The following is a 22,982-nucleotide window of genomic DNA, read 5'->3' as shown; positions in this document are numbered from 1 at the left end:
CATCTCTTGAAGAATTTTCCACATTTTGTTGTGATTCACGCAAACGCTTTTGTTTACTGCTCCCATCCTAATGCAAGCTCCATGCAGGCGGGGATTTTCTGTCCTTGCTCCCTCCCCGGCACCTAGAACAAAGCTGGGCTCAATTATTATTGAGAAGGTGCTCAATGACTAGTGACTGACTGAGAAAATAAATAAATGACCTGCACAATTATTTTATTCTGCAGTAGCAAGCTGTTTATCAAGGTCACAACAGAAAGATAATGGAACTACTTTAGAATTGCTAAGAAGCAGTAACTTATCAAGGAACACATTGAGATTAAAGGCTTTGGTTCTACAGCTTTCTAAAGAACAACCAATTTTCATACCAGTTTTCATTCAACCTAATGGTAACTATTCAAAAGATGTAATTATCAGCATGAGAACTTGGTTTACTGGACCAACTGCACAAAAACAGAGATTCCCTATGGTCTCTTTCATTCATCCAAATCCATTCAAAACACCATTATTATCTTATTAATCAACTAACAGTAATTACTCACTTACTCCAAGGTGAACGCAACCACATTGAACCAAAATGCAAAAGAAATGTCGTTTGCTGAATACACATCAGGGTCTAAACTTAACTTGTCATATTTGACTTTTGTGATGTTTCAACAGGAGAAAACTAGTAGGATTTGATAAAATTTAAAAAGCTCTCATTATAAACTGTCATAACTACATGGAAGAAGATTTCTAATCTATTTTCAGTTTAGGCTAATAAAAGCCAGTTGTTTAACACTGAAATGTTTAACAAAAGAAATTATGAAATGTCTATTGTTCTCTGGAGACGTTTAAAATAGAAGAACCATAAATCTGTGTAATTTATTCTGCTTGTGAGCAGAGCTCTGGATTCGGTCTCTAAACGCCATCTGAGGGACTTCCCTGGTGGTTTAGTGGTTAAGAATCTGACTTTCAGTGCAGGGGACATGGGTTCAATCCCTGATCTTGGAACTGAGATCCTACATGCCACAGGGCAACTATGCCTGCATGCCTCAACTAGAGACACAGTCAAAAATTTAAAAACATATAAAAAATAATACTGATAAATAAATGACATTTTTACGCTGTGCAGGAAGGTCCAACTGAGGCTAGCTTCCACAGCGCAACAGCCTTTAAATGTACTTATTTTAAATTGTGTTATGCTCCCATTTTGATGACATATTTCACAGTGTTTAACAAAACATATTTCCCGTATCTTTCAAAAATATCTTCATTAGATCATCCAGATTGTTTGCCCAGAATGTCTCTCAGTTCCATGTCTTATTTATTCTCTTTTAAATCATGAATTTAAAGAGCAGCTCAGAAGCATCAGATAATAATATAAAAAATAAGCAGAAATATACTGTGAGATAAAAGCAATAAATACATAATGTCACCAAAAGTACTGATTTTCAGAGATGCAGAGATTCTAAGACATCCCATTTTAATTATTATTAGTATCAATTAAATTCAAAGTTTCCTGCTTCTTTCAAAACAGAAGAATTACTGTGTGTTGGGGGCAGGGGTGTGGTGGTATTTAACTCCCTCTCTTCCACTTACCTAGTTCAGGTTCCTTCTGGTCATAGAAGGGAATTGTTACTAAAGGAACATGCTATTCTAATATGTCACTGAGAATTTAACAGTACAATTTTCACCTTGGGACATGAAATAAAGAGAATATTTTAAAAATTTAAATAAAATATTAGATTGAACAAGAACCCTTATTATAAAAACTTTATTTCCAGTAAAGCCTATGACAATTCAGGAGTTAAAGGTTGGAATGGAAAAACTATATTTATACTTTGGCCCACCTGATGTGAAGAAGTGACTCATTTGGAAAGACCCTGATGATGGGAAAGATTGAAGATGGGAGGAGAAGGGGACGACAGAGGATGAGACAGTCAGATGGCATCACCGACTCAATGGACATGAGTTTGAGCAAACTCCAGGAGTTGGTGATGGACAGGAAGGCTTGGCATGCTATAATCCATGGGGTTGCAAAGACTCAGACACGACTGAGCGCTGAACTGAACTGATACTTTTAAAAGAACTGAACACACAAAACCAAACCCATATACGATGGGTATAAAAACAGTTTCATTCTACAAAACTAAAAATATAACTCAGTGAAATAGTGTATCAGAAATGTCAGTATACTGACATAAGTCACAGAATCCACAGTTCTTACATACTAACACTATATTATTTAAAAATTGCAAAGAAATCAATTTATGTATTTATATAAGGACTGCTGCTGCTAAGTCGCTTCAGTCATCTCCGACTCTGTGCAACCCCTAGACGGCAGCCTGCCAGGCTCCCCCGTCCCTGGGATTCTCCAGGCAAGAACACTGGAGTGGATTGCCATTTCCTTCTCCAATGCATGAAAGTGAAAAGTGAAAGTGAAGTCGCTCAGTCGTGCCCAACTCTTCACAACCCCATGGACTGCAGCATCCCAGGCTCCTCCGCCCATGGGATTTTCCAGGCAAGAGTACTGGAGTGGGGTGCCATTGCCTTCTCTGCTATATATAATGACAGATATGCATAAAAATCACAAAAGGATAACCTGAATACAGTTCACTATACCATAACCTTTGTACTATATCCATTTGAATCAAGCCTCAGAATATATACATCAAAACCTTTCAAAAGATTAACTAGGAAATTTTGTTTTCCTCTCTTCATGTTTCCTTCCAGGGAGGAGAACTCAGTGTTACTCCAGTTGCTCTGCTCCTGTGCTCACTTCTCCAGGCAGGTAGAGCAATTTACAGGTTGATGGATACACTTCAGAAGAATAACACAGCATTCTGGCTCAGTTCTGCCATCTTCTCCTGCCTGCTCACATAATTCATCCTTTCTCTACTGCTCCTCCATAGCATACAAGGCAAGGGCCACCTTGGCAAGGAGAGGTCATTCCAGGCCCAATTATGGCAATAATCTGTTACTACAGCCTAAATCTGGGATTTGTAAAGAGGCCCATTTAGCCCTCACACTGAGCTATCACTTTCAACTTGGCTTTTTGCAATAACAAAAATGATATTTTAGTTTCCAGCTATACTCTATCAGGAACCCCATGTAAATCACAATACCTGGCAATAGGTAATTCTGCTCTTGAGAAATTTACCCTAAGTTGCTAACTCCAAACAAGAAACACTCTTTAAAATGCATAGAGGGACTTCCTCGGTGGTCCAGTGGTTAAGACTCTGCCCTTCCAATGCAGGAAGGAAAGCAGGTTTGATCCCTGGTCAGGGAACTAAGAGACCATATGCCATGTGGCCGGGCCAGAAAAAAAATTTTTTTTAATGCAAAGAGATTTATAGCCATATTAATGATAATAATGAAATGCTGCCAACAATCTAAATATTCACCACTAGATGTAGAAGTGACTTGTAAATCCACATGGCTGACTTTCATGCAACTGTAAAGGGAATATTTATAAAAACTATATCACAGCATGGGAAAATGCTGTCGAAGTAACATCAGAATAATATTAAAGGTAGGATGAAGTCGAAAATTCTTACCAAGCCCCTACACCTGACTCCTGACTTCCCTGAATCATTTCCACTATTTCCCAGCTATCCCTGCTTCCATTCCATCTCTTGAAGAAGCCATGATTCGGTATTCACTGGGTCTCATTAATTTATTAACCTTTCTAACCCAGCAGAATGCAAGCCTGGGAAGAGCAAGGAGGTGGCTATTTCGATTCCTCCCAAAGCCTGGCATTCAAAGCAGTGCTTGAGACACAGCAGGGGCTCCACAAATATCCATTTGAATGACAAAGACATAAAACAACACGATGTAAATGTTTAAAAACATAAAAAGTAAAGAAGGAATGCCGAAAGGCAATCTTAATGATAATGCAATAATTTTAACATGAAGAAGATCATGCCAACTGTGTGGGCCATGAAGCCAGTGCTTCATACATAAATGGAGAGAGCTGGTGACAGACAATCCCACTCCAACTACAGCAGTGCGACGCTTTCAGATTTCTACACTGAGCTTGTGTCCAAAATTTTGTTAAAAGAAAGGGTTTTGTGGCTCAAAATTGTTTGAAAACAGTACCATTAGTGCTTTATCAGTGTGAGCCTACTGTTTTAGATGTGGGGACCAGAACATTGCTGATACATACAACTATACCAATTAATTGGATATAAGCAATAATAAAGGAAATTAATTATAAAGGGGAAATTTGGAAGAAAATGGATTTTTTAGGCCCAATAAATATTCCTAAAATAAAAGCATAGTGGGAGCTAGAAACTACTAGAAAACAGAACAAAACAAAACCAAAAACCCCAAAAGAACCAAATCATAATCACACATGTAATTCAAATTGAAAGCATTATAATATGTATTTGCAAATAAGATCTATTTCCTAAAACTCAGTTTGCCATACCTGGCCAGAGTCTCCAGTACAATATTCGGTAATATCACACCCATTCACAGCATCCCGACATTCATATCCTCGTGGCTGAAACTGCAAATCAAAACTCAATATTAGGAACCAGTATTAATATTTCAAAGAGTTAATATTCTTGTATTCACCAGAAATCATGACATCCTCTCATAACCACTGCCAGACTCTTTATGAATCAGCAAGGTAGTTTCAGAATAGAGATAATTCCCAAAAACCATTCTCTGTAGTAAATATGAATCATTAACCATGGCATTAAATGTTCAGATTTCAAAATCTGCTATTTCAGAGTATTATATTTGAAAAACACTGCGATAGCAATTATGTAAAGAAGAAACACTGGTGTGACTTAAGACAAAAGCATTAAACACTAAAATATAAATATAAATGTTTAGGACCTCTCTAAAGGCTGATATACACACCCAATCTGCGCTAATTTATCTATTAGCTTGGATACTAGTCTTGCTTTAGCTAAATATACACAATCAGATTTCAATTAATTCATATGAATTCCCTTCAGTGATCCCAGTGAATGACTGCTGAATACAAGGCATTTTGTCTAGGAGAGGGGTTGGTAAAAGATGAAGGAAAGAGTCCATCATTTTCAAGCATTTTATAATCTGCTTGGGGACCTAAGGCAAGAAAATCTAAGCTGGAATCTTCTAGAATATCACATGCCTAATATCCCTTTGGTATTGAATAAAGTTAAATCATATTATTTTCTGGTTTTAAAAAATATTAGGAATTTTATAGAATGAGAAAAACAAAGATTTTAAAAATAACTTTTTAAAAATTAACCAGAGGTTTCCAAAGATAGAAGTAACTATATTTCCACACAAACAAAAGGCGTGCATATACACATATAAACTTACATCCATATATTACTTCCTTATCTGGCTCGTTTGCCTTTCTGCTGCTGCTGCTAAGTCGCTTCAGTCGTGTCCGACTCTGTGCGACCCCATAGACGGCAGCCCACCAGGCTCCCCCATCCCTGGGATTCTCCAGGCAACAACACTGGAGTGGGTTGCCATTTCCTTCTCCAATGCATGAAAGTGAAAAGTGAAAGTGAAGTCGCTCAGTGTGTCCGACTCTTAGCGACCCCATGGACTGCAGCCTACCAGGCTCCTCTGCCCATGGGATTTTCCAGGCAAGAGTACTGGAGTGGGTTGTCATTGCCTTCCCGTTTGCCTTTCTAAGGGATTTTAAACATCAAATGTGAAAATATAAGGACTAGGTTTTATGCTCAGGCTCTAAAATAAATTAGGATGAGTTCTAAAGAAAAAGTTTGTAAGTGGGACATATTATGAAAAAGACCATAGAAATTGTCCCTCTTCTATTCAACCATTTACTTGGTTTTCACCCATGTTAGTAGGGCAATTGCCAATGATTATTTTGGAAGGATTATAGGTATATTTTCTTAGGCAGGTGCTGGAGAATAGGATTATTGGTTGTTGTTCAGCCACCCAGTCGTGTCCAACTCTTTGCCACCCTATGGACTGCAGCACAGCAGGCCTCTCTGTCCCTCACCATCTCCTAAAGTTTGCGCAAGTTCATGTCCATTGCATCAATGATGCCATCAGCCATCTCATCCTCTGACACCCTGTTCTCCTTCTGCCTTCAATCTTTCCCAGCATCAGGGACGTTTCCAATGAGTCAGCTGTTCGTATCAGATGACCAAAATATTGGAGTTTCAGCTTCAGTATTAGTCCTTTCAACGAGTATTCAGGGTTGATTTCCCTTAAGATTAACTAGTTTGATCTCCTTGCTGTCCAAGGGTTTGTTGGTAGTGAATTATAATAAAGATAATTGTAGTAACTCACAGAATTTGGGTAGATTTATTGATTCAATAAAATTGCTGGGCTAATACACAGTGTCTATCAACAAAAATGTGACAGGCTGTACAAATACTCAAGATACACATTGCAATATTTGGCTAATATGTCATCGATAAGAGAGATGAAACTGTGGGAGAACTCACAAGACACGAGGTATTATTGCAGCAAGGCCCATCGCTGCAGTGGGCCCCATTGGAGAGAGAGCATTTCTTACAGCACAGTCCATAGCATTCCTAGAGAAAACACTTCATGTGAGTAAGTGAGGAAACCCACTCGCTGGTCATTCTATATTTTCTCCACATGTGACATGCATTATTTACATGAGGAGATGTATATAATGGTAAGCAAATATTTTAGGAAAGAATTAATCATTTTAGCGGTAGATTCCTTCCTGCTATACTTCTCAGCAAAGTATGGTCTTCTAAGAAAGGACTTCTCTACCAAAGAGTAAGCTTATTTTTCTGCAGGCATCCTACCCTCGGTTAGCTCTATTATAATTTTAACACTCAATCTAGCTTGACAAAGACAAAAATATTACACAACACAGAAAGAATTTTCATGACTTGGTACAACTTGTCTGAGATGAATATGAGCTATGAATTTTTAAGAGATATGAATTTGGGTAGAAGAATGTGTTCAGTTTTTTCAGACAGAGCCATTAGGACGTTTAATTCTAGCATGTCTGAGCTAGGACTAAGCATTGATGAGAGAGTTCAGAAGTCAAGGCAGTGAGGCCACAGTGAATGATGAGGTAGGCTTCTCACTAATGCTATTACTGTTTGCTCTGGGTGGAAGACGTGCTGCAAGTAGGAAAGATTTCTTATACTTACCACATGGATGCCACAGTCACACTCCTCCCCAGCTTCTACGTATCCATTTCCACACTCTGTGGGCTCAAACAGCTGAAAGAGGTTAGAAAGGTAAAGGGAAAACATTTCAATTTATCACAGAAAATCAATTTTCCAATTAGGTTATATACACACCCTATAATCAGCTATCACAAGATATTCCTCCATGACCTACTGTTATGGCATCTTACAGATACATCTGTGTGAGAAACACTGTTCATTTATTAATAACACTTCTAAACAACATAGTTTAAATGGAGGTAATATCTCTTGGAGGACTGATTCTCTGGTGGTGGGCTCCAGAGATGACCTCTACCATTACAGTTACTTTTTATAGAAATAAGCTGTCAAGATGAATAGATCACTTTTCATATTTACTAATGGAGTTAAAATGCATCTCTAATAAGACTCACAGGTACCTAATTTGCTGACTTATATCCAGACAGCTGAGAAGATATAAAAACTGTCAAAAAGATAAAAAATGCTTCAGTCACAGCTAAAGGTGATATACGCCATCAGCTAAATGCAAATAAACTTAGGGAAAAATTGTTGCTGGAAATCCACGCCCATCATGTCACCGAAAAGAAAACTGCACCATCTGAACCATATTAGGCAAACATGTGGGCATATGCACACATTATAGAAATTTCTCAATCATTCCTGGAGTGACGGAAGAGCCAAGTTTCTAGAATAATCCACCCTCCTAATGCTATGAACTTGATTGCCAAACAAACTCTATTACAGATCAGTTGTTGAGGCAGCTGATTTTTTACGAGAAACATTTCCATTTCCCATTACCAGGGGCAAGATTTTTCTGTGTATGAGCACTACACTCAGGCGAAGACTGGAACAGGGCATTCCAATCCAAATGTTCAGAGCCATGTATTTGAGACAGGAAGGACTGCCTCCCACTGAGTCCACCCAAGGAAGACCCGATCATCCTTCTGCTTCCAGGAGGAACGCAGCTATAACAAGCAAGGAAGGTTTCCAGGATACTTGGCTGGGGCTTCCCCATGGGAAAATCCAATGACTCAAATCAACAGTCCTCATTTCTGTGATATTCTGGTCAGCAGAGAGGAGAAAAGAGAAAGGCAGACTGGAATATGATAGCTCTTTGTATCAGGCCTCCCACGTAAACTACTGCTAGATTTCATTCCTAGGGCTCTTCTTCCATCCAGAGACAGGTCACTGTTACAGATCAGATGGCTAACATGACAGCTGAGAAGGTTCCCAGAGAGCAGAAAAGATGTCCATAGATAATGTGAAAATAACACATAAAACATGCATATATATATATACCCATTGACTATAACACTTGGGAAAAAGTCGGTTCTTTCATGCGTGTTAGTTGCTCAGTCGTGTCTGATTCTTTGCAACCCTGTGGACTATAGCCCACCAGGCTCCTTGTCCATGGAATTCTCCAGGCAAGAATATTGGAGTGGGTTGCCATTTACTTCTCCAGGGGATCCTCATGAATATATATATATACATCCGCTGACTGTAACATTTGGAAAAAAGTCCGTTCTTTCATATGTGCATATAAACCATCCCACTGTAATCCACAGGGGCTTTTAAAAAATTATTCCAATATGTCATTTAAAAAGACAGAATTCCATATTCACTAACTGCTAAAATTGAGGACATATAGGTAATTTTTTATATAGTTTCCAGCTTATTGGAATAATTTCCTTTCTACTCTCAGGCAATCTCAGAAATTTAATGATGGATCCTTATGCATTCACTAGAGCTCCTAGTATTTCCAAACAACTCAGTGTTGTTTCCTCAGGCGTGATGCTTATAATTAGCTGGTGAGCTGTAAGGCAGGTAAAATTAGCCATGTACTTTGCAATTCAGAAATGCCAGCAGCTCACATTAATTCATTATTACTCACTGCACCCGTTTTAAACACTCTGAAGCTTTCAAATTTCTGTTGCATTGAGATCAGTGCCATGAAAGGAAGGCGACTGAGTTTAATGATGCAAGGTCACTTTAAAATTCCTGTTTCTTTTTCTGCAGCCTTGCTGAGATTTTATACAGATGTCAGGCATCAGAGTATCAGCCTTAACTTGGCAGTATCACTTAATTATGGGGATGGGAATAAATTATTCTGTCAGTTATCCACATCAGTCACTGTTTTCTTTTTAAAAGCTAACATGATTTCACTGCTCTCTCAATTTGCAGAGCATTAAATATTTTGCAGAGCAATGGACTGTATTTGACTTATGATGTAGTGTCTTAAAAAGAAATATGAAATGTGCAGTGTTAGAATGTCTATGCCATCTGCTAATTTGCACCAGTCCTGTCTTTTTGCCTTTAAGCAACTTCGTTTGGAATGATTCTGCTATAGGTCTACAGTCCCAGATCTAAAAGCCCAGGAGCTTAAGAATTCTGGTATTGCTGAATTTTAGAAAAGTATGGTGCATTTACTATGTTCTGTAAAAGAGACCGGAAAAGCCTGGTATACAGACTAGAATTGAACACATTAACATTTCTGCAGTAAGATTTATGAATATTTACACTATGAGGGTTAAATAAAATTTTTCAGTTCAGGACAAGTTTTACTGTCCACTATGTATCCTGTAAATTCATATAAAACATTTCCAATTTTCAGAGCTTTTGAATGAAGGAATTGTGGATAAGAGATTGTTGCATTGTACACATGAATAGTAATGAAATGCCATTGACAAATGGACCTTCTCAAGTAAAGAAATACATACACACAAATATGCATGTATGTTGGAGAAGGCGATGGCACCCCACTTCGGTACTCTTGCCTGGAAAACCCCATGGACAGAGGAGACTGCTAGGCTGTAGTCCATGGGGTCGCTAAGAGTCGGACATGGCTGAGCGACTTCACTTTCACTTTTCACTTTCATGCATTGGAGAAGGAAATGGCAACCCACTCCAGTGTTCTTGCCTGGAGAATCCCAGGGACAGGGGAGCCTGGCGGGAGGTCGTCTATGGGGTTACACAGAGTCGGACACGACTGAAGTGACTTAGCAGCATGCATGTATGTATGCACAAGATCCATAAATACTTTGGATCTTTTTTTTTTTTTTTGCTAATTGATATTAGCAATGCTTTCTCTCTGGGAGAATGGACCATTCCTTTCCTCCCCCCAAAAAAAGAAAGAAAGAAAATCCAAGAAATTATTTATACCCCTAGAGAAAATGTCAAAGGGAAACAGAATTTTTGTTAGAGTAATGGTAATTACTAAAGGAATATATCTTACTAAATTACTAAAGTAATATATCTTAATCTAACTCACTATTTCTTTGCAGCAGGATAAAGACCCTAACATGAGAACTTCAAGATATTTTAATTGAAGGACTGTCTGTCTGTTTTTTGGAGGGGAGGACTGAGAGGAGGTACAACCAGCGCTGAAACACAGAGTTTTGAAACAGTGAAGCTGTGGTGTTGTTATTCACTGAAACAAGACTCACTCTTCAACATGATAAAGCCTTTTATAACTAAACATTAATCTGATTGGAAAGAAAATTGCTTTCCAAAACAAGTATCTGACATTTGGCATATTTCCACTGTTAAAAAAAAAAAAAAAGAAAAGGAGAAATAAGCACACTTTCTAAGTTACTAACCTTTGTTGGCCTGTTGAAAAGACAGGCTCCACCCCCTCTCAGTAAAAAGTCTCTATACTCCAAAATACTGCACTTTGAGAACTTTCTGGAATGAGATACCCTGAGAAAATAAAGAATCAATTATGTAAATAATTTACCCAAAACAGTCATCAAAGAAGAAAATTAAAACCTTTGAATTAGAACAAAATGATCACTCTGGATTCACGTGAAGTGAAGTAGCTCAGTTGTGTCCGACTCTGCGACCCGATGGACTGCAGCCTCCCAGGCTCCTCCGTCCATGGGATTTTCCAGGCAAGAGTACTGGAGTGGGTTGCCGTTTCCTTCTCCAGGGGATCTCCAAGACCTAGGGATTGAACCCGGGTCTCCCACGTTGCAGGCAGACGCTTTACCGCCTGAGCCACCAGGAAGCCACCAGGGATTCATGTGATTCAGCACAAATTTCGACAAGGCACTTATGTTCAAACTGCCAAATAAGTGCGTGTGCTAGAGCCTGTAAAAATAGAAATCCAAAGGAAGTCACAGATTTGGGAGGCTAGGTTACAACCTCCTTAGCAGTCAAGCCCTTTTGCACTCAGACTTGATTTTTTGAAAAGTTCATCCCAAAACTTCATCTAGGCTGTAGAAATGTGGTCACTTTATTTTCTCTGTCTCAATAAAGATGGAGAAGGCAATGGCAACCACTCCAGTACTCTTGCCTGGAAAATCCCATAGACAGAGGAGCCTGGTAGGCTGCAGTCCATGGGGTTTCTGAGTCAGATATGACTGAGCGACTTCACTTTCACTTTTTACTTTCATGCATTGGAGAAGGAAATAGCAACCCACTCCAGTGTTCTTGCCTGGAGAATCCCATGGACACCAGAGCCTGGTGGGCTGCCGTCTATGGGGTCGCACAGAGTCGGACATGACTGATGCAACTTAGCACCAGCAGCAGTAAACATAGGGCTTCCTTGGTGGTGCTAGTGGTAAAAAAAAAAAAAAAAAACCCACCTTCCAATGCAGATGTAAGAGACGTGGTTTCAATCCCTGGATAAGGAAGATCCCTGGAGGAGGGCATGGCAACCTACTCCAGTATTCTTGCCTGAAGAATCACATGGACAGAGTAGCCTGGCAGGCTATAGTCCATGGGGTCACACAGAGTCGGACACAACTGAAGCATTTAGCACGCACATAGTAAAGATAAGCACTTTCTTTTTATTGCCTCTGAACTAAATAAAAGGAGCTTAGGAACCTACAAGATTTTACTTTGGAGGAGGGAACTGTGAGAGTCAATTGATTAAAGATATTACATTGCAGGCTTTAGCAACAGAACTGAAGTATACAAGGAAACCCTAAAGAGATGTGTTAGACTATGTATGTTTTTATATGTATATATACACAATCAAACCAGAATTAAGGTTACACTCCTTCTGAATTAGAATTAGGCAACAGCTCCTTATTCTCAACTTACTACTTGGTAATATCCATGATTTTGCAGGAAAATAATAACAAAAGGAATATAATATAATAACTTCTTTGTGAGTTAATTAACCAAATTTCTATCACTATGTCAGTACATGCTGTGGCTGTAGGGTGTAGCTGTTAGTGTGTCCAGTTCTTTGAGACCCCATGTACTATAGCCTGCCATGTTCCTCTGTCCATAGGCCAGGCAAGAATACTGGAATGGGTTGCCATTTCCTTCTCCAGGGGATCTTCCTGACCAAGGGATCAAACCCATGTCTCCTGCTTGACAGGTGGATTCTTTACCACTGAGCCACATGGGAAGCCCATCAGAAAATACATATTAAGTTTAAATAGTTTTATTATATCCTATGGAGAGTCAGTCTAAAAATTCATTTAGAAATTGGAAGTTCAGAAGACCTCTCTTGATAGAACCAATATTATGAATGGTGTTACCTCAAAAAAGCCTGATTAAGCAACAATGTTGCAAAACTATGGTACAATAGAAAGGGAAGCATCAAAGTTAACAGTGAAGTTTGAGCTAATTTCTAGAAACATGTGCCCTAGAGTAGCAGGCATAATGGCTGAGTCTCTCTTCAAGCCTTCATGCTCACACACCTCATGTTCCCCTGAGCTGGACTCCTGGTGGGGAAATAAGGAAGGGACTCTGTAAAAGCAGGTCAGGGAGGGGGCAGGACCAGAAACGGTGATGTGTTGAGCAGATGTCTGACATGGGCACAGGAAGTGGGAGAGATATGAGTGAGGAACTTCTATTTATAGGGAGGGGACTCTAGCTTAGGAGGCCTTGGGCAGTGGCTGCGATGGGGCAGAGGTCCCTGGGATAGATTGTGTTTCTAGGCCTTGGTTCACAGATGTACTAGCAACCCAGAGACAGCTGCTCTAGTTTCCAAAGAGGAGTTAGGTGAGGAAATGTTCAAATGCCTATCAATAGAAGACTACCTAATTTAGTCGTGATAAATCTATCTCAATTTTTTTAAGTCTTATTGATTACGTAAGGAATACAGTGCAATTTTATTACAGTAAACATGTCTATTTATGAGTTCCTTAAAATATAAATTGTTGACTAAATGGGTTTTCACTGACAGTTAGACAACCAGCTTTTATCCTAAGTGTACTAAAAAATTAATGCAACCACTAAACTTAGAAGCACTTAATCATGTGCTTCCTTTAACGGTTAATAGAAGTAGAAGCAGTTACTTTATTTTACTTTTATTATCAACTTTAAATAAAAACCTCAAAGTACAAGGTGAACCTGCTATTTCATTTTTTTAAATATCAGATAATGAATTATTGAATTTATTTTAAGGCTTAGCTTAACAGACCAGTATCTGAGAGACTGTAGCTGATAATAGATACCAATTTCAGTAATACATCACATGCAGGTACAATGAAAATTTACCCTGTTTCTTCCATGATGCAGCCACCCCAGGATTCTGTGCAGTCACATTCTAGTCCAGTGAAACAATACAAAGCAATGGAAGAAAAGGGAAACAACAAAAGTCACATCTTTAATTTGCATCATAGCTCTTAAAATAAATTCGTTATTACCAATTCCATGTCAAACGGGTACAGAACATGATGTCTCACCAAACAAAACCTATTTCTTTCTCTTTTTTTGGTTGGAAAGGAAAGGTTGCTTTAATCAGGAAGCCAGACACTTGGGGAGAAGGCAGATTCATGTCTCAAACCAACTCTGAAGATTCTGCTTGGCCATGGCAGTTTTTTAAGGGAAAAAGGAGAAAAAATTTCAGTGAGTTCTGAGGGCAAGAGGTTGGATTCTGCATTGTTTCCCATTGTGTGCAAACTGCCTGACTCCTCCTGATCTTTCTTCAGATGCTATCTTGCCCAGCTGATTTGCCTGCAGGATTGCTAAGGGGCTGCTGGGGGTGGAGAGCTAGTCATTTTTTAACTCCTTAATTATTCATTGCTAACTTCTTTAATCTAGGAAAAGAATCAACAGCAAAACCTATTTCATTTAAATTAATATTTCTTTTTCCTTTCCAACAAGTATGGCTTGCCTCCTAAGACAACAGCTCCAAGAAATAAAATTGTGCCTCTCTTCATTTTTGTACCTCAGAGAATTCAATTCAGTTTCTAGTTTAAGGTTTAATGGAAAGTACTGTGGTCCAGGGTAGGCTTTACAAACTAGTGTTGTAGTCCAAGTTCTATCTGATGAGAGTTTCATAGCAAGTGACTTAACATTTCTTGGGTCTCAGGATTTCCACCTCTAAAATGGGAAGGTATCTCTGCGCCCATCTCCCAGAATGGTTCTGGGACTCACATGAGATGGTAGCCTATGTGTTCTCTGGGAACTACAAAGCTCTGCTGCACAATTCAATGAGTCCTCACTGAAGTCCTGCTAACAGAGCACACTGGACATTAGAGAAGAGAATTCAATCTGCTATAGTCAAAGCGAGGATCAGCAAGAGGCTTGAAGAACACTAAGCTAAAACATACAGTAAAAGAGAGCAATCTAAAATAGAAATGTCAAATCATCTAAATCAAATAACAATCATAAACTTAACACAGATACCACAGATGGACATATGGACAGTGTGACAGGCTAGACTTTTCATTCATTTTTTTCTATTCTCTTTGCTGTGATAGACAAAGATATTTTTAAAGACTTCCAAATGGATTTTTAAAAATTCACAATTCAGAACTAATCTATCTGAACAAACAATTCACAAAGGAATAAAGAATTTTAGAAAGGAAGGAACTATGCCTGGTATTAGTAATGAACCCTATTGCTCACCCTTCTCCATCATATGACTCAGTAAGATCTCTTAGCTGCCCCCAGCACTGGCTTCTTCTTGGTTCCAGGTTTTTCAAACAAGGTCATAAACCTGGGTCCTACTCCTTCTGATTTTCGGGCATTGATGCCAGCAAGTGAAACCTGAACCACCTCCTTTAATGCGTACTCTGGGAAAGCAAACACTCTGAGCAAGGAATTAACAGATGAAAGTTTGTGGAGATTTGCTAAATGCCACCAGACTTAATGTACCCATAAAGTGATGACTTAATAGGCCCTTAAAGGGAATCAAGACACCCTGGATATAGATTTTATTTCAAGTTTCCATAACACTATCCATTAATGACAATTATTTGATAGTAGTCAAAAAAGGTATAAAGCATAGGACAATGTTAAGGTAGATATTTATCCTTTTCTTCTTTGGGGAGGGGGTGGAGAAGGACACCTTTATCCCTAGCATCTGATATTTTCACAGAGGAGAGTAGATTTCCAGTTGATTCCTAGGTAACAGACTAGTTGGAGTGAACACCTCAGTCTTTTTTTCCACAGGATCACATCGTGGGCTTCCTAGGCACTTTGGCCTTCTGCCACAAAAGTGTATTATTAATAGAAATTATATTTTACTATTGTATTGCTATAAAGAGGAATATAATCCAAGCTGGATTTTACACTAATTTTAAAAGAAATTTAAAATGTTCAAGGACCCCCCTCAAATTACTGTGGGCCTTTAACACCTCACCTCTAGAATCTCAGACTTGTCTTTCCATCTGCCTCTCCTCTGGCTAATGAGGAAAGTGATATCCAGTAGTCGCTGGCTGTGTTTTCCTACAGGATGGGATTTGTGGCTGTTTCTACTCCATTGAGGCCCTGCCAGCTCAGTAGAGAGGAGTGTTATCCTCTCTCACCTGCCCCCAGGATGGGATGCCTATACGGGAAGCTTCTTTAATGTTAATGATGGTACTATGTTGGTAAATTTCATTAGGGTTTAAGCTCCTTTTAATTCCAGATCTTTTTTCTGATCCAGCTGAACTTGTGATGGAGCTCCACTGACATCTTGTGTCTGTATTCAACTGATTAGACCCTGTGGCTGAGTATTCACCTCTAAGTACCCCAACATTCTGCAGTATGAGAAAGAGCTGATCATCCTGGGAAAGGATGATTTTACAGACTTTGAAAGGGACATTTCTCCAACCCACACAAATTAAGAGTTATCTTAAATTACTCATTTTATCATTTGTTTAGGGGAAGGAGATATACCACAGTTAAGCTATTATGACTTAGGAATGAAAAATATTTCTTTTTTGACCGGACATGCATTATACAGACAGAATGGCACATGAAAGTAAGAAGGTCAATGTACATACTTGGCTTTCTGCTAGAAGGTTCCCATTGGATTCCAAGGTTTTGAGCCAGGCTCTGCGATAATACTTGTGCCACTGCCATTGGAAGACCATACTGTTTTTCAGAGTTGAAAGTGTGTGGGAAACATTTGAGAGAGGGCACAAAGCTAGTTATTATTTCTTAATCATTACCACATATCTTCTCAGTCCCCTAAGTAGAGCCTCACAGCATCAAAAGACGGCATATGCTTCTTATCACTTCTTCCTTGCAACTGGGCCCAAGAAGCAGAAAGCCTCTCTCACTATGTGGCATCTCTCAGAACTTGATGTTTTCACATGGAAACATAAAATCATAAAAGGCTGTGCCCCATTTCACTTCATACCAAACCGAGAATCAATTCAACTTACTACAAATCTGTCAAGAGAAGTCTCCACTGAATGATGGCTACTGGGATAATCTAGTACCATTATATATTCAGGAACTGACCAAGGTTTAGATTTAGTTGGTTCTACTTGGAGGGTGTGTTAAACCTAACATGGGCAGAAGAGCAGATAATTCTTTAAAAAGTCATAACAGAAGGATTAACAAGATTATAAAAACTTATCTATAGAGGCCAACAAATTTCTGGGCCAATCTTCAGTTTGCATCTGCCTGATAAATAGGAAAAATTATCATTATGATATGAAACAATAGCTCTTTTCTAACACCAAAGATCACTTTGGGTTCTATTTACTAATACAAACCACTTACACTATATTCTCAATGTCATTATCATTCTAAACAGGCCTGAGAAGGGATGTAAACTAGGCCACAGGGAAGAAAGAAATCAGATGCACAGATAAAGCTCTACTTTAGGAAAATTGATAACATTTACCTCATTCACACCAACTCCCCTTGTGCGAGAACAGACACCTCCAAAGTAACTCAGGCTGCTCCTCTTATAGTGGAATGTCACACGCCTTAGGAAAAATAAGTGCTCTTAGGAAACCAATGTAGTAACCATTATATTTCAATTTTATTCCATTAATATTCCAATTAATTCCATTAATTTCAACTTTATTCTATTAATATTCAATTTCAATACATCTATTCTCCTACACTGAATACTCCAAACCAACCTTCCTTCAGGAAGCCAAAAACTACATTTTAAATACTTCTAAATGCATGTTATCATAAATACCTTTAATGTTATGTTAAATAATCTCAATTGAGTCAAAATCAACTGAGCACCTAAGCACCACACACTGGCACAGAAACTGAGGCACAGAGATAAAGAGACCACAGTCCTTGATTTTTTTAGTAGAGGCTGTCTAGTAGTTATACAAAATATTGACAATTGTAAATTGCTGGTTAAACACTGAGAGAAAAGCAAAGAGTAACAGGAGAGAATAAAGAAGGAAGAAGGACTTCAGTTAGTTTGATCCCAGGACAGAACCTTAGAGGACTGTCTGAAAACAGCTTAACCGCCAGTGGGGAAGTGAACAACCTATCAGAAGTAAACAAGATATCCCCTTTCTTTAGTGATGGAACATCAATTTTACTCAATAGTTCATTTCAAAGGACTATCTTTCCTAGACTCTCTTACGGCTCATTGTGGCCACTGTGATAAAGATCTAGTAGATGATTTGTTGATGAAATTGATACATGCATGTTTTCAGGAAATCTACTACAATGGGTTAGCTGGAGGGAGGGTCCTTTCACACTTCTCCCTGCCTGGCATTCCTATTGCCTGTGATGAAGGCTGGAGTGTCAGCAGCTATCTTGAGTCATGAGTTGACCTTGAGGATGGAAGGTCTGAAAGGAGGGAAGTGCTCTAAAAGTAGATTTCATGACTGTGGAACCACTGTTTCAACACCGGGCAGCCTACTTCTGTGCTTCTTCGGTAACAGAGGAATCAACCTCAATCTTGTTCAGGATAGATTTACTAATATATAACCTAACTGCTAACAATAAAGGGATAGAGATCAATATCAAGCCAAGGGCTGGGAATACATACGAAATGAGATGCACAGCATCAGCATGCTGTCTGATACGCTGTCGGTATTTGGAGAATTCATGGAGCATCTGCACAAGGTTGGTGGTGATGTCAATGTGATCCCTCTCGGTCCAGGTCTCTACAGCCACCAGGACAACCCTGGTGTTAAGCTGCTCCTTGTAAATCTGAGGGTAGACAACAGGACAGGTGCAGGAGGAAAACACTGGGTCAAACATGCACAATCAGTGATTCAGAGTCAGCGGAGGGACAGGAGGGGAGGTGAGAGGAGAACACGAGGTCAGAATTAGCTCCTCAGAGAGAATCTTCTTTTCCTTTCTCTTTTTCAAGAGCGAAAAAAAAAAAAAGGAAGAACAGTCACAAAGTTCAGCCTCTTGGACAAAGTTACTTCAATCCCCAATCAGCACTTTCAGTAGCCAGCATCTCTCTAGGGCATCACAGTCCTAAAGTATGGATGTAAATTCAAATCAAGGTTCAGCAAAATCACCCTTCCAAACCTCAGGGAAAAACAGGTTGGAGTCTGATACACTCGCTCTGAGTACATGTGATATGATCAGTTATTCCTGCAGGATTGGAACAGATTACTAAATCCTTGGACAAGCATTAACACCAAGGTTGGCTTATCCTTGGAATCCTTGTTATATGAAAAGTAAAATAACACCGGAAGAGAAACACCAATTTGAGGCCAAAAAGAAGGAAGAGCAGACTTCTATTACCGGTGTACCTCTCACTACAGGGTGACATCACTCACAATATTTAAATTGTAACTTTCTGCTCTTTCTCTCCTTTTGGCCCAGTAGTTAAAGAATTCCCTTATGTAAGCAATTTTGATGAATGTTTTGTCCTATTTTCAAGCTAATTAAGAAAACAACGGATAACTTTAGAACATACTGAAGAAAGGAAACACCATCATGTCTAAATTAATCTGACACTATAATGATTTTACAACAAGAAGTGAGTTAAATGTAATGTCTTTGAAAAAATAGTTGGTTGACTTCAGAACCTTGTATAACTCAAAATAAAAATGACACATTGCAAGATGTGATTCTATTCAATCATGGTGAAATGACAAACACTAAGATTCCACCAAGTAAATAGATAGGGCATGGGAAAAGTGAGGTTTAATATTCTCTTTTTCACATCCACTTATATTTATCCTCTGAGAAGACTGACAAGGGCTGAAATTAAAGAAAATTAATAAACCCAGTGACAACTGGCTTTCAGAATTTCAATCTTAACTCTATGTGACTTTCTCTTACCCTCTACCCATATTATTCTGTTCAACTGTTCCTGTGCTAAGTTGCTTCAGTTTTGTCCGACTCTTTGCAACTCTATGGACTGTAGCCCACCAGGCTTTTCTGTCCATGGAATTCTCCAGAAAAGAATACTGGAGTGGGTTGCCGTTTCCTACTAAGGGGATCTTCCCGACCCAGAGATTGAACCTGGGTCTCTGCAGCTTCTGTATTGCAGGTGGATTCCTTACTGCTGAGCCACCAGGAAAGCCCAACTGTGCCTACTAGGTACTATATGAGTGTTTAGATGATTAGAGGCTTTTGGACTGTTTAAATTTAAGGCAAAAAAGAAGGCAGTTCTTTGGAAAAAATTAGTATCATTTAGATATTAAGCAATTTATAATGTTTTTTCCCAGTTAAGAGGGAATATACAATAAATATTGGATAAATATATATAGCTTGCAAAACAGAACTTTACATTAGAATATATACAAAATGTTATGTTGTTTATTTATGACTATTCAAATTGAATTATTTATTGGAACAGAATGAATAATATTCACACTTATGGATTTACTATCAGAATGAGAAAAGAAAAAAAATGTCAATATGAATGATTTAGGGATTAAAAGCCTTTTTTAAGAAGATATATATTTTACTTTTAAATTAGCTCTATTTGAAAACTGCACTTAACTTTGTCATCTAGAAATACAGTCTGAAGCATTCTCATAGGAACAATAAGAAAATAAATTTGGATTCTTTTAAAAAAAATTTTGTACTGCCTATATTCACCAAACATAATCCACCTCAATCTATTAGTTTTTTCTGCCATATATTTAAGATGATAAGCTCAGCTGATTATTATTAACAAAGCCTCACTTGCCAAGTTTAATTTACACTCTGTTCTGTAGCTAATTTTCTCTATGTTTTGTCCTCCATAGACTCTGGTGAAAATAATATCCAGATACCACCCAGAAGCAACATCAATGCAACTTTGGGATCCCAAGAATAACTAACTCAACAATCCTCTGAAACTCTGATAACACTGTTCTTTGTGATTCAGACCAGTCTATAATTTCTTAGCCAGATGAGCTTAAGGATAGTGTTTTTACTTTTGTCCCAGAAACAACTAAAGCAACAAGTAAATAATGGGTATATAAACCATTCCATCTTGGAAAAACAGGTTCAAGAAAACCAGGATACTTACAGAATCCACAAGGTTGACCACAGACTTTGCAAAGTTGTTCGCATGTGCGAGAGAAGAACGACACTTCTTGTACTGGGGTCAGGAGGAGGGGGCGCAGCAGGGGGAGGGGAGACAAGACCAGTCACTGTCAAACCATAATTTAATGACATATTTTCAAAATTCCACAAAAACAGAAATCTGACAGCAAGAGTAGAAATGGGAATTAAAAATACCAAATTCAGTTTGTGCTGTGTTTGGACACAGCAGTGTTCTTATTTTATTTCTCTGTTAAGCAGGAAGAGTATAACTGTCTAAAATACCCATGATAAAACCAACACAACATTGTAAAGCAGTTATCCTCCAATTTTAAAAATTAATTATTAAATTAATAATTTGAAATTAATTATTTTAATTTTTAAAAATACCCATGATGTTCTGGATAATGGGGAGAGCCAAGTGATTCTGTGTGAGAAACTTCACATTTGAGAAACTTCACATTAATCACTCTCGATGTCTAACAAATGCAATCCTTTTTAAATTTGTTATTTGACTTTACCAGTTTATCAAGAGTGTAGACCAAGAAATTTAATCCCTACAGGACACCCTTCTCACTTGAATTCAAGCTCATACAAAGATCAAGATTTCTTAGGCAACACTTTAGATTCAGTCCACACTATGGACTACATCTGTCATACATTTTAGTATATCCTTTCAGGAGAATACCTCCTCCAAACGAAGCCTTTTGCTTTTGACAGCTCAGAAGTCAAAGAAGAGACGAAAAGTATACATGAAATGTGCCAACAGTATGGTTGTTTATCGTTATTTATGACCATTTAAGGAAATAAAGTAAATTAATAGAATAATTACATAACATCTGAAGGGCTACAGTGTTAGTAAGGAGTTCTTAGCTCAATATGGCTTTGAGAGGACATTTACCACAGGGGGATTATGCCTTCTGTTGAAGAAAAAGAAAAACATTTTTAAAACTACCAAATAAGATATGTACCATATCTTTAAAATTTGACTTCAATTATAATTATTAAAAAATGCACTTTTCATAATAGTCTTTTTTTCTTTGTCCATTTTCACACTATAAATTTGTCAGAACCCCTTTATTTCATTCTCTTTAATCCTGTTACTATATTTCTAAAATGAAGAGTATGTCTTAATGCTTATATATCTGATATAAAATTTTTATAATACTGAGCATACTGACAACCCATAACAAATGTGCAATAAATTAGTATTGTGTTATTAGGAGCATCATTAATTTATGGCTATTTATATTTATAATATTTGCTATGCTGTAAATATTTGTGTGCTCCACAAATTTGTGCTAAAATTCCAAACTCCAAAATGATGGTATTAGGTGGGACCTTTGACCAGTAGTTAAGTTATGAGGATGGGGTCTTCATGAATGGGATTAGTGCCTTATAAAAAAAAGTATCTAAAGAGATCCCTAGTCCCTTCAATCATGTGAGGACACAGAGAGATATTTTAACAGGTGTTTTTAAACTTAGCACAAAGAAGCTGCTGCAAAGAGCTCAGCACTTTAAGTTGCCTAGCAAATTACACAAGCTGAAAATTTTCAAAAATATATTTAAAAGTAAAAGCAAAAGTCTCAACATTAAGTCTCTTGTGGGTGATGAAATATTTGGAAACTGGATAGAGGTAATGGATGTAAAACTAAATGTCACTGAGTTGTACACTTAAAAAAAGTCCTGACATTAAGAAGCACTTATAAAAAAAGAAAGGGAAAAAAGTATTAGTTGACATCTATTCTAGGGCAATGGTGTAACACACCTATTCAAATGAATTTGTTTTGCTTCTGAACATTAATTTGTCCTTTTGGAAAATGTTCTTTTATAGTATAATGAACACGGAAAGTATGACTTGCAAGTTAAAAAATGAGAACTTCGAAAGTCTATCAGAATGTGATGTTTTCATTTATTTCATATTTGTAACTTCCACCTCTTTCTTTTAGAAAGATCACTCTGCCTGCTGTAAGGGGAGGGAATTAGAGAGGGTCAAGAATGGAAGAGAGATCTGTTGGGAAAATATGGTAATAGTCCAGGTTAAAAAACAAGGAAGATAGGACACCTGTATAGGATGTGGAAGTTAAGGAAAGAGAGTAAAAGATTTCTCCGAGGTTTTGAACTGGAATAGCTGGGGTGGAGGCAGGAGTGTGCCATTTAAAATGATGAGAAAGACTAGGGGAAAAGCCGTTTAGGACTAAGGAACCAAGAGTTCTGATTTATAAATGTTACATGTGAGATGTCTCCCTAATATTGAAGTAGGCAGTCAGTTATATTAAT

The 22,982-nt window shown here is 38.0% G+C and overlaps 1 protein-coding gene across 1 annotated transcript in view; it reads right to left on the bottom strand.

The window, feature by feature from the left end:
* ADAM23 (ADAM metallopeptidase domain 23) overlaps positions 1-22,982 on the bottom strand; it is a 185,108-nt gene that overhangs the window by 34,222 nt on the left and 127,904 nt on the right. The window contains exons 10-18 of the mRNA XM_052635428.1: positions 20,689-20,760; positions 18,253-18,416; positions 17,131-17,215; positions 16,280-16,370; positions 13,563-13,611; positions 10,706-10,805; positions 7,092-7,163; positions 6,405-6,494; positions 4,409-4,489 (exon numbers count right to left, since the gene is read on the bottom strand). Coding sequence (XP_052491388.1) covers positions 4,409-4,489; positions 6,405-6,494; positions 7,092-7,163; positions 10,706-10,805; positions 13,563-13,611; positions 16,280-16,370; positions 17,131-17,215; positions 18,253-18,416; positions 20,689-20,760 — 804 coding nt within the window. The remainder of the gene's footprint in view (positions 1-4,408; positions 4,490-6,404; positions 6,495-7,091; positions 7,164-10,705; positions 10,806-13,562; positions 13,612-16,279; positions 16,371-17,130; positions 17,216-18,252; positions 18,417-20,688; positions 20,761-22,982) is intronic.

This window comes from Budorcas taxicolor, chromosome 2, assembly GCF_023091745.1.
Source record: "Budorcas taxicolor isolate Tak-1 chromosome 2, Takin1.1, whole genome shotgun sequence".
NCBI lineage: Eukaryota > Metazoa > Chordata > Mammalia > Artiodactyla > Bovidae > Budorcas > Budorcas taxicolor.
This window is presented reverse-complemented; position numbering and strand designations above follow the sequence as displayed.